The sequence below is a fragment of the Myotis nattereri genome (genome assembly GCF_964212035.1).
Source record: "Myotis nattereri genome assembly, chromosome: 6".
Lineage (NCBI taxonomy): Eukaryota > Metazoa > Chordata > Mammalia > Chiroptera > Vespertilionidae > Myotis > Myotis nattereri.
The window spans coordinates 34138231-34151119 of NC_138081.1; the positions used below are offsets into that span (position 1 = coordinate 34138231).

The following is a 12889-nucleotide window of genomic DNA, read 5'->3' on the forward strand; positions in this document are numbered from 1 at the left end:
GAATACAATAGAGAACCCAGAAATCAACCCAAACCACTATGCTCTGTTAATATTTGACAAAGGAGGCATGAACATACAATGGGATCAAAACAGTCTCTTCAATAAATGGTGTTGGGAAAACTGGACAGATACATGCAAAAAAATGAAACTAGACCACTAACTTGTACCATACACAAAAATAAACTCAAAATGGATAAAGGACTTAAACATAAGATGGGAAACCATAAGAATCTTAGAGGAATCCACAGGCAGCAAAATCTCGGCTATGCCAAAGCAGTATCTTCACTGATACAGCTCCTAGGGCAGTGATGGTGAACCTATAACACACATGTCAGAGATGACATGCGAACTCATTTTTTTGGTTGATTTTTCTTTGTTAAATGGCATTTAAATATATAAAATAAATATCAAAATTATAAGTCTTTGTTTTACTATGGTTGCAAATATCAAGAAATTTCTATATGTGACACGGCACCAGAGTTAAGTTAGGGTTTTTCAAAATGCTGACACGCCGAGCTCAAAAGGTTCGCCATCACTGTCCTAGGGCAATAGAAACTAAAGAGAAAATTAAAAAATGGGACTATCTATAATAATAAAAGTGTAATATGCTAATTAGACTGGACATCCTTCTGAATGACCTTTCAGACAAAGCCGATGCCAGAAGGAAGCCGGTGCCAGTGTGTGTGTGTGTGGGGGGGGGGGGGAGGTTGGAGGAAGGCCTACTTTTGCACAAATTTCATGAATCAGGCCTTTAGTATCAAAATAAAAAGCTTCTGCACGGCAAAAGAAACCATCAACTAAACAACAAGAAAGCCCACTGCATGGGAGAACATATTTGCCAATGTTACCACCATTAAGGGTAACTCATACAACTTAACAAAAGGAAGATAAACAATCCAATCAAAAAATGGGCAACAGACCTAAATAGATACTTTTCAAAAGAGGACATACAGAAAGCCAAGAGACATATGAAAACTTGCTCAAAGTCACTAATCATCCAAGAGATGCAAATCAAAACAACAATGAGGTGCCATCTCACACCTGTCAGACTGGCTATCATCAACAAATCAACAAATGACAAGTGCTGGAGAGGTTGTGGAGAAAAAGGAACCCTTGTGCACTGCTGGTGGGAATGCAGACTGTGCAGCGACTGTGGAGAACAGTATGGAGTTTCCTCAAAAAACTAAAAATGGAACTCCCATTTAACCCAGCGATCCCACTTCTAGGAATATATCCCAAGAAACTAGAAACACCAATGCACCCCTATGGTGCATTGGATATATGCACCCCTATGTTCGTAGCAGCACAATTCACCATAGCTAAGATTTGGAAACAGCCTAAGTGCCCATTAGCAGATGAGTGGATTAAAAAAACGGTGGTACATCTACACAATAGAATACTATGCTGCGGTAAAAAAGAAGGAATTCTTACCATTTGCAACAGCGTGGATGGAACTGGAGAGCATTATGCTAAGTGATATAAGTTAATCAGAGAAAGATAAATATTACATGATCTCACTCATTTGTGGAATATAATGAACAACATAAACTGGTGAACAAAAACAGATCCTGAGACAGAGAAGCATCAATCAGACCTCAGAGGGAAGGCAGGGGAGGGTGGGGGTAAGGGGAAGAGGTCAACCAAAGGACTTGTATGCATGCATATAAGCCTAACCAATGGACACAGACACCAGGGTGGTGAGGGCAGGAGCAAAGGGGGAAAATGGGGGGATAAGGACACTTATGTAACACCTTAATCAATAAAGAAAAAAAGAAACATGATTCAGGCTTCCCCGGGAGTATATAAATCTTTAGAAAACTGGAAGGAGACCAGCATGGCACTCCTCCCATTAAGAACCATGAGAATCATGAGATTAGAACTGGCCCTGGCTCGTTCCGAGCAGCCTGGAAGAGGGAAGGGACCAGGAACCACATCATGGTAGGACCAAACCAGAGGCCCCAACCATTTGCCTGCTCCAAACCAGGAGCCACCCAGACCCAGTTATAAACCAAGTGACGTGCCGTGGTAAGAGCCAGAAGCTTGGTCCAAGTGGTAAAGGTATATGTTCACATATAACCACAGGAGATGCCAAAAAACCTCAATATCTTTTGCTGTTGTATTGGCAAAACTAATGGAACAATGATGGGGAAACGGGGGAATACCACTTAATTTCAAAGACAGGTTCCAATGAGCTCTGATCCATTAGCAGAGCACATTAGAAATGGGTTTTCATTCCTTCTACTCAGCTTCTCGGTGTGAGATTTGCAAGAAAGACTGATCAGACTTGTGAGGACTAGTTGAAAATGTGTGAACTTGTCTATGAAACTGAATTTAATGATTTAAAATGAAAGAACAAATGTATCTTTCAGCAAGGAGATTTGGTGTAGAAGCTCTGCTCCAGAACTGGAATATTTATAACCTCTCATGACACTCCTGAAAAATTTATAGCAGGTGAGAAGTCAATTATTGCATAAGCAGCATAGCAAGATTTATGATACCTCCAATTCGGCTCTTTTCAAGAAACATTTACTATTTTATGGCAGACCCTGAGTAAAGAGATGTAAGATACAGAAGGTGGGTCAGACGCGTCCCTGCCTTCCGGCAGTTTCCACAGCGTGGGGTGGAAATGGCCGAGGGTGACGGGGTTCAGGATAAGAAGAGGTCACTTCTCTCTGGGGGGCAGGAAACAGTCAGAGATCATCTCATTGTGGGATTCACATTTCAGCTACACCTCAGGAGGCACATGGGAAGTTGAGCCAGAGGAATGGAGAAGAAAGGTGTAACAGAAGAAAGCAGGCAGGGTGGCGAAGTGCAGAGAGTACAGGGCAATGAGCATGGACTTGAGCACAGGCTGTGAGCAAGGCAGACATGCAAGTAAAACCCAGGCATAAGCAGATGGTTTGGCTGCTGTACTTTCTGTTACTTTCAGGGGAGATGCATTACCGACTTTTAAGTGAAGGGATGATGGAGGCTGCGCTTTGGGAAGACCAGCAGCTGGGTGGTGCATGCAGACTTGGAGTGCTGCCATTCCCCGGGCCTTCGGAATTGTGTTTGGCACTTTTGTTTGTTCCATGACTGTGGGGACACTACTAGAACTGTACGGTGGAGGTCAGAGATGCAGACACCCTGCAATGTGCAAGAGTCCTGGAGAACGAAGACCCATCCCAGCCATAATACCAAGGACCCTGTTGGGAGACACTGGGAGACGAAGACTGGAGCTGAGAAGGCCAATCAGGAGACGATGGAAATAATCCCACCAGCAGGGAATGATCTGAGCCAGGGTGGAAAAGGAGGGCTAAGAAAGGAAGAGTGGAATATAAGAGAGCTCAGAAAAGGAGGCAGTAGAAGCAAAAGGTCCTACTGGACATAGGAAATGTGAAGACGAATACCAAAGCTTTGAGCCTCAGTGACAGGAACAATTTGGACTCACAGAAACTCAAAAATCAAAACCTTAAACCTTGCACAGGCATGATTTCCTCTGGGATCTGCCGCTCCTCACATGAGAATATTAAACACACACACCACCTTGCCGCCTCCTGCAGTTCCGCCTCTCATTCCTTGCTTTATACATCCTGTGGCACTTTACTGGTGATGGGCCAGGCCCTCTCTCCCTGTATCAGTTTTTGTGTCAGTACATGGTGCTGGCACACAGCAGATGTTCCTCGATACAGTTTTCCGTTCTATCAAGTGAAAACTAGACATAAGAGTCAATATTCTCCAAGTTCTCGTGCCCTCTCCCACACTGTTAAGTCTTTCCAAACCAGTCACATAGCATCTTCATCGCTGTGGAAGTGTGACCTAGCTGCAACTTCATTGCTTTGACAGTCTAATGGAAGTATTTTAACTAGACATTCACAGGCTCCGAGCAAGAGAGAAGGAAAGGGTAAGTGAGGAGTGGGAGAGCAAGGAGCACAGTGAGGAGCAGGAGCTGGTTTCTGCGGCTGCAGAGGAACTAATGGAAACCACCTGGTAGAGGTCAGTTGACAGGTATCTGTGAGAAGGGAGAGCACTCGCATGTCACAAGACTCCCGGAATATTTCACTTTCCTAAAGCATGAAAATCCTAATTCATCATGCTCAAGAAATGCTTTAACAGAAATAAGTAACAATGATTGAAAATGTTTCTGTTTTCCCAGTTGGAGTTCTTTTTCTTGCCCAGCAGGCTTTCAAAAAAATAAAGAACTTAGAACAGGGGTGGGCAACCCCTGGCATGCGTGCCAAACATGGCACGCCAGTAACTTTTGCTGGCACGCAAAACCCTCTCTTACAATCTTCCATTTACAATTTTTTCTTAATATCGACTTTTTTTATTTTTCAGATAAATTCAGTGTAAGTGCATCTTAGATAAATAAATAATTTTATATAACAAGTTATCTTAAAAACCATAGACATGGATTGACGAGAGAGGGGAAGAGCAATTTCTATGCCTCTGCCTTAACTCTCCCTGCCTTCCTAGATCCAACCAGTGTTTTTATTTCACCAACATACGCTTGTGAATCTTTGTTCTCAGTGATGAATTGTGTTAAGTAGCTCGTGCGTATCTCTGAAGGTCACGAAATATAAACCTGATATAAAATCTCTATCATCAGTGATGCAGCAGCAAAAGTCCCACTGATAATATCAAACGGAGTCATGAAGTTTTCGTCAGACTTATCAGTGTACATGTATACACTAAATATAAATGTATTTTTCATCATCATATACTGTGTTTTTGTCGCTCGAATGAATTTTATTATTTCTTCAAGGTTCTTCACATACATACACCTTAAGAGATATCAAGTAGGTGTAACATGTTCTCAAAAAATTAGGATTGGCACACAGAAGAATTTTGAGTCAGAGATTTTGCTGGTTTTGGCACGCACTCACAAAAAGGTTGCCCACCCCTGACTTAGAAGGTCAGAGAGAATTTTTTAAAGTTAAATTGAAGTGCATAACGTTTAATTTCTTAATCAGTTTCTCTCCGAGGGTTAACTTGTGTCTATTGAGAATATATACATTGCTATATTTGCTGCAACATAGGTATTTGCAAACTCACACTGAAAGAAGTCTGCCAGTTTCTCAAAAGATTAAACAGAGTGACCACATGACCCAGCAATTCTAATCCTAGGTATGTACTCAAGAGAAATGAAAAAATATCTAAACAAAAACTTGTAGAAAAATATTCATAGCAGCATTATTCGTAATGGCCAAAAAGTGGAACTAACCCAAATGTCCATCAATGAATGAATGGATGAATAAAATTTGGTATAGCCATACAATTGAATAATACTTAACAATAAAAATGAAGTATTGATACATCGTGCAACATAACTGAGCTTTAAAACATGCAAAATGAGAGAAGCCAATCATTTAAAAACCCACATGTTGCATAATTCTATTTATATGAAATTTCCAGAACAGGCAAATCTTTAGAGGTAGAAACTAGATTAGCAATTGCCTAGGGCTGAGAGGATTAGGGGGAAAGTTGAATGACTACAAGTGAATACAGTTTCTTTTGGGGGGGGTGATAAAAATGTCTTGAAATTTACTGTGACAATGGCTGCACAATTCTATAAGTATACTAAAAATAAATTATATGCTTTAACTGGGTGAATTATATAGTATATTAATTCTCTCTTGATTTAGTTTTTTATCACCCTAAAATATTTCCTTAACATGAGATGAGAGCAGAAAAGGTTGTCATGCTTTTTTAAAATAGTTCCTTTTTGTTTCCACTTTCTCAAAACACAAGCACATTGTAGTTCTAAATAGCTTTCCCATTTCATTGTCCATATAAACTAGCACATGCTCAAACATCAGGAGGCATTGGTGGATGGATGGATGGATGGATGGATGGATGGATGGATGGATGGATGGATGAAAGAATGAATGAGTGAATGAGGGCCCAGCAAAGCCCTGAGAAGGCACTTTGGGAGGGTCTTTAGGAAAGGAATACTCACAGGAAGCCCCCGGGGTCCTCGGGGTCCCACCTCTCCTGGCGGCCCCTGTTGGCCCTGTTATGAGGAAAGCAGGTAGAGAAAAAGTTAACATTCCTCAATCCTTTGTTTAGTGATTACAACAGGTTATAATGTGTGGGAAGAACTTATGGCATCTTACCGGTTTGCCTGAATTCCCCAATTGGCCAGGTTTCCCTGGAGCACCTGTGTTGCCCTAAAGGTAAAATGCAGCATAATTCAGACAGTAAGTAAGCATAATCATCCATCTGTCTCACCAGGTCCAGGTATGTCTTACACTTCAACAGCATTAATTTCTCAGTTTTACATTGAGAACGTGGGAGGTTGTACAGTCTCCTTCTTGGTGGATACATCACAGCTCTTTAGATGCAGGATAGTGTTTTGTTATTCCCAGAAGTGTAGGGAAGGTGTCAAAAATGTCCCAAAAAAATGAAGTTCAAATGTCAAATGTCTTTAGCCTGACAAGAATATGAGAGCATTTTTCTTTATTTACTGTATTAACTACATGTCTTTCTTCTACCATTTTAACCTCCAATATACCTTTTTGAGCCCTTTACCTGACAATGACATTTGAATAATTATAAACACTTATGTCAACATGAGGAAATATGAGAGAATGTGCTGTTGAGAACTCTCCCAGCAAGCTCTAAGGAAGGCACAGTTCTGGGGACGCCATCTCCCCATCCATCTCTCACCATCCGCTTTCAAGGCACATCTCTGGTCAGCACACTGTGGACCAATATGATTGGAGGGCTGTAGCTATGTGATCTAATAGTATCCAATTTCTACATTATTCACATTTTATCTATTTTTTCTTTCACCTATTAAAAATAATACATGAATATAAGCACTAGTTGATCAGTATGTGAACAAGATGCCTAACATCTTTTCAGTGTAAGCTTAACCATCATAATAATATTCTCTGGTATAATTTGTATGGCTTAATAATGTCTTCCTTTTGTTACTTGTGTAAAACTTTCTGTAGCAAAAGATGACACTGTCAAGAAGGCAATCTGATCAGCAACACTTTGTCAAAGTATTCTCTCTGCAGCTGGCAAAGAGATTAGCATTTGAAGACTTAAAGCTTTTTTAATGTCTCCTTACGGTCAAATATAAAATAAAAGGCAGGTTGTAAATATTAAAAATTATAACTAAATGTATTAATAAAATAAAGAAGTTTTTTTAAAAAAAATAAAATAAAAAAGCATTAATTTAAAAGGCTCACTCTTTTACCTTTTCACCCGCAGTACCCTTTGCACCAGGAATTCCAGGCACACCCTAAAAGAATGCAGGCAGAACATAGTTTTAATCACCTTATCTGAGAATCGGTGACGTGCCCAGCCTACTGCACACTGCCCAGGGACCGAGGGAATCATGACAACCTCGAAGATTTCGCACGAGGAAGATTCTCCTAGTTCTCCAACTCTGAACAATTTAGAAGGTATGGCTTTACTGTATCTGTCTTGTTAAGTCTGAACACCCATAAAGCAAAGCCTACCTCCACACTAGTTATTTGTAACTTCCATTTTGTCAAGGGGAACTCTTATCAGCATGATTTCATGTACAGAATAACAAAACAAAGACTGATTGAAAAAAAGTTAAGCTTAAGTTAAAAAAAGAATGGCAGGAGAATGCTGGGTCTAATTAAGATTTGATACTATTGGGAGTCCTAATATTTATTCTCTGATTATTTTTAAAGTGTCAGAAAATAAGTTCGAGGCCAGTCCTCAGTATTACCAACTATCCCTTATTAACTTGAAACATTTGTTTCCAAAGAGCCAAGAATACACCTGGTATAATCCACATGAAATTCTAGCCACATTAATGCAGGGAAACACCAATTTGAATCATTCAAAATAGCACATACTCAGAAATGATATCTTATGTCTCACATTGTTCTTGAGCTTATCCTCTACTGTCTTATAGCTCAATGCTGCTAACAAAAACTTCAGAACTGGTTAAAAGTAGGAGAAAGTAATAGATCTAGAGACAGAAAAGCATCGATCAGATGCTCAAACCTCAGAGGGAAGACAGGGGAGGGTGGGGCTGAGGGGGAGAGATCCACCAAAGGACTTGTATGCATGCATATGAGCATAACCAACGGTACAGACACGGGGGGGGGGGGTGGTGAGGGCATGAGTGGGGGTGTTGGGGGGGTAAGGACACATTTGTAATACCTTATCAATGAAGGAAAGAAAAAAAAAGTAGGAGAAAGTATATGATCCTGGCCCACAGCTCAGGGTTAGGAAAAAGATATAGGGAAGATTGAACTAAAGAGGAATGTAAAATGTAAAATTAAAGCTTAGTATATTATTAGAAAAAGAACTAGCTACTCAGAGAAAAAGTATAAACATGTAAATATAAAAAAAGATAAATTAAAGCATCGTATCTTCCCCCAGGACTTAGCAATTTACTTAATATGTTTCTCCCCAAAATTCATATCTATACATGCGAATCAATATATGTATGTAAACAAATAAGCATTTAAAGAACTAAATACTCACAGGTAACCCCTGCAGTCCTGCATCACCTGGAGGCCCAGGTTTCCCCGGTTCCCCCTGGGGAGGGAAAAAAAGTTTTTTGGTTTTGTTTTTTTGTGTGTTTTTTTTTTAATTCTTTTTTTTTTTAATATATTTTATTGATTTTTTACAGAGAGGAAGGGAGAGAGATAGAGAGCTAGAAACATCGATGAGAGAGAAACATCAATCAGCTGCCTCCTGCACATCCCCCACTGGGGAAGTGCCCGCAACCCAGGTACATGCCCTTGACCGGAATCGAACCTGGGACCCTTCAGTCCGCAGGCCGACGCTCTATCCGCTGAGCCAAACCGGCTTTGGCAAAAGTTTTTATTGCATCTTTGAACTTGTCCGAACTGCTGTATTACTTTTAAGAAAAGGAAGGACTCAGAGTAAAAGGATTATTCCAGCAGCTGACCTTACATGCATTTTTATAATGTGACCCAATAAGGGGCAGAGGTTGGTGTGGGATAAGACTTGGGATATAAATTCAATCAAAATATACAATTTCCTTCAGCCTACTTTCCTCAATGGGACAATTTTACTGAGTTTCTGAAACCAAGCAAATAAGCATCCTATTCTAATAACCATTTTGAATTGACACTTGATTACAAAATTAAAAGGAGGAAAGAAGTCAAAACCAGCTAAATAATCTCCCAGTAATGGAGTAATGGAAATGCTATGCTTGGTTGGCCAGGGCAGAGATGGCCCTATTCACTCTTGGACTAAATCACACAGCTACCTTTGTTCCGGGCATTCCAGGGATCCCGTCACGGCCATCCACACCTGGCAAGCCCTAAAGACACACAAAGAAACACACTGTCTCTTAGAAACACATTCTCCTTCCCTTCATTATTTCCTAAAGTTTTATTCTGAGTTAATAATCACTTTGAAAAATGTGCTCGGTGACTACTGCTCAAGACATACCGTGTCTCCTTTGGACCCAGGGAGGCCGGGAATTCCTCTAGAACCTTGAGGCCCCTGCAGGGCAAAAGGGAAAGGGCAGACAAGTCATGCTCAATTATCACAATACTTAGGACATGTCAAAGAGGGGAGCACAGTCAGCAGACAACACTGGAAATCACGCTGCCTGTCGTGATGAACACTCTTTTGAACTCACTCTGTCTCCCTTGGGACCTGCTTCTCCTGGAGGCCCTCGCTGTCCTTGATCACCCTGTAAGAAAATAAAATGTTGTTACTCTAAGCAAAAGTTACTTATCGATAGACTTCTAAAATTATAAGATACCATCCACCTTACCTCTTTCATCCCAATGGCTTTGCTCTATTATGGATGCGTAGCTCGAGAAATCTTTTTATAAAAATTGTCTTTAAAAAATGATTTTCCATTGGGATTATGGAGACTTACTTATCTTTTACTTTTATTTTAAATGCATATGCTTCTTTGCTCTTTGCATGTACAGGTAAAATAAAATTAAGGTCCATACTGCAAGTAACTTTGACATTTGTAACTATGTGTACATATCAGCTACTCCCATTGATTATCCTGGTGGGTTAAGGTTTGTATTAGTTGCCAACCTTTCTCCCTATTATTTAATCCCCCAGTTAATAATAATGGTTTCTATAGAAATTATCAGGCTCCTGTTGATGTAGGGTATAGGTGGCAACAGATGGAGGATGTGTCTTCCTAAAATACAGCTTTTGTGGGATGGTTGACCTCCTCTAAAACTTCAAAGGGCTTCCTATTGCTACTGGATCAGTTCCTATTGCTAAGATTGGCATTAAACACTCTCCACAATGTGGTTCTGCCTTATCTATGCAGTGTCATCTTCTCAACCCCAGACAGTGGCAGTGTCTGCAACAGCAACCCCACCCATTAAAGGTGCTTCCTCTCAGCTGTACTCTGCTGCTCTCTAGACCACGCCTCCTCTAAGGCCCTCTTGCTTGGATTACCTTTACCACATGCTCCAGTGTTTGATCTTATAATGAATGGTTTAGTTACATTCTGTCTTTCACACTGCACCAGAGGACCTTGTAGTTGGAAATTCTATTTTACTTATACCTTTTCTACTTTCTATGTGTATAGGTTATCATTAATAAATGCCTTTTTTATTTGCTTCCAGAAAGGGGAAAAGGTGTGAGGCAGCCTACAATATTGTTACTTACATCTATGGCAGTCAAAATATGGAATAATGAGGTCAGAAGTCATAGAGAAAGAAAAGAATAGAACTACCCAAGAACTTGACATGAGATAGTCACTATAATTCTAAGCATGCTGACAACCAAAACAAAAGGAAAACATAGTAAAGATAAACACGTAACAATTTTACTTCACCTATTAAAAAAAATCCTATCTCAACCCAAGAATGAGATGTTTATCTTAATTAAAATATTTTAAATAAGTATAAAAACTATTGCCCATTTTTCCACTTTAATTATTCACATGTAGGGGATACTTGCAGATACACATGCATATAGAAAAAATCTATCATTGATCATTGCTAAAAAAATAAAATAAAATAAATCATGGGGTCTTGTTAAGGAAAACTACTTACAAATGCACCAGGAATTCCTCGCGGCCCAGGTTCTCCATCAAAGCCCCGAGCACCCTGCAAAAAACAAGACAAAGAAATGAAAATGAGTTTAGTCATATATGTTAAAGGGCATATCAGTCTTTCTAAACAACTTTAATAGACACTAAAAAAAGGATGTTTTATGTGTGTAATATATATCCTATTCATTAGTGAACCCCAAAAAGTAGATATGACACCTGAAATATGAAAACTCTAGTCTACATCTTCTCATCCCACCAAAGTACTTACAGCAAAATTTTGATAGCACTCTGGATATTAGAAGTTAACACTGCACCCATTCTTGATTGATGACATGAATAAATAGCCTGGCACCTACTTAGAGAACTTGGCAGATGTATTGGAAGAGATTTGGTAGTCCCCCTCCAGGACACTCAGAATACCTATGGGAACTCATTAATGGTGAAGACCAAAGAGCCACCCAAAAAATAGCTGCCAGGAACTCTGTGGGAGGGTGTCTGGGATTCTGGATTTCCACCAAGAAAGAAATAGATTTAGAATCAGAAGTCCAGCCATGTGATTTGGAAGAATAAATTGTAATATGGATTTGAGCAGTCCCTCTCCCATCCTGGGTAGATGTTAGGTTCTGTTTGCATAAAGCAATTGATTATTCTCTCAACAATAGATTCACCCTGCCAAGTGATGTGGCATAAAAACTATGAAGCTTTATAAATCTAATATCTTGAATTATCTCTCACTTGGTTATATTATATATATATATATATATATATATATATATATATATATATATACATATATATATATATAATCTCTTTTTCATTATAAAAATCAAGAGGTGATTTTAAAACAAAAATATGGTGCTTTTTAATGCTGTCTACATACACTGCATGACAAAATACAATCCCCTTCTTTAAGTCTTTTTTTCTTCTATTAAGTGAATGAGAAGGCAATTGAAGTGAACAGGCCATCTTCTAATGAACAGGGTTGAGATGGGGAGACGATAAAATAAATGGAAAGCAGCCAAAAGAGTATTGAATAGATGTCAGGCCAAGAAACCCAGGTGGACAGTGCCCATAGTAAGAATTAAAAATTAGAAAACCTGTGATAGAAGGTTCAGACACAGGTAGAATCGGAGAAAGAACACCACAGAGAAAATACCAGAGAGCCTTGAAATTCTTTGATCCCTAAAAACCAGAACAAAGCAGTAGGCATTCTACATTCACCGGGGAAGAAGGGGCTTGGAAGACCTGAGAAAAACTTGCATTCATCATCCGGCCTGTGTTGTGAGAGCGACGCCCAGCCTTGCATTATAGAAATGACTTTGATGCACTTTCTCTTTCATGCTGTTCAGGGAGAGCTCAGACCCAAACTGCTGTTACTAGGTAACCGCTCGATGGGCCTGAGTTCACAAGAAGGGCTTTTTTTTTAATTGGTAGGAATTTGACAGAAACCAGAGGAAATGAGAAATTTTGAAAAATAGCAACTAGAAAAATGCCTCAAATAAAAAGCATATCAAGATCGGTAATTGGTTTCAAAGTGAGGGATCACATATACTAGAAATGATTTAAATCCAGATAAAGCAAAGGCCTGGTATCAGCAACTGTGAAATAAATGGGATTTATTATTTAATAACAGAAAAGATACACACAAAATACTACTTAAGGTAACATGAATATAGAAATGTAAAATATTTTTTAAAGTGCAGTGTGTTGTTGTTTTTTAAAGAAATGAAAGAGGAAATCAGCCAGACTGAGAATACCTAAAAGAGGCTAAAAAAAATGAAGTTGAAGAAAGTATTCACAAAATCATTTCTTCCAATACACAATAATGTGCATCTCTTTAAAAATATATTTAATTTCATTTATTGAGAACTGACAGTGTACAAATTATTCTTGTTTAGTTGTTAATGG

General features: G+C 39.2%; 1 protein-coding gene across 2 annotated transcripts in view; it reads right to left on the reverse strand.

Moving 5' to 3' along the window:
• COL9A1 (collagen type IX alpha 1 chain) overlaps positions 1 to 12889 on the reverse strand; it is an 87561-nt gene that overhangs the window by 33099 nt on the left and 41573 nt on the right. For both annotated transcript variants that reach the window (XM_081094482.1, XM_081094483.1), the window contains 8 exons: positions 10983 to 11036; positions 9590 to 9643; positions 9397 to 9450; positions 9212 to 9265; positions 8458 to 8511; positions 7187 to 7231; positions 6096 to 6149; positions 5939 to 5992 (listed from right to left, as the gene is read on the reverse strand). In XM_081094482.1, the coding sequence (XP_080950608.1) occupies positions 5939 to 5992; positions 6096 to 6149; positions 7187 to 7231; positions 8458 to 8511; positions 9212 to 9265; positions 9397 to 9450; positions 9590 to 9643; positions 10983 to 11036 (423 nt within the window). The remainder of the gene's footprint in view (positions 1 to 5938; positions 5993 to 6095; positions 6150 to 7186; positions 7232 to 8457; positions 8512 to 9211; positions 9266 to 9396; positions 9451 to 9589; positions 9644 to 10982; positions 11037 to 12889) is intronic.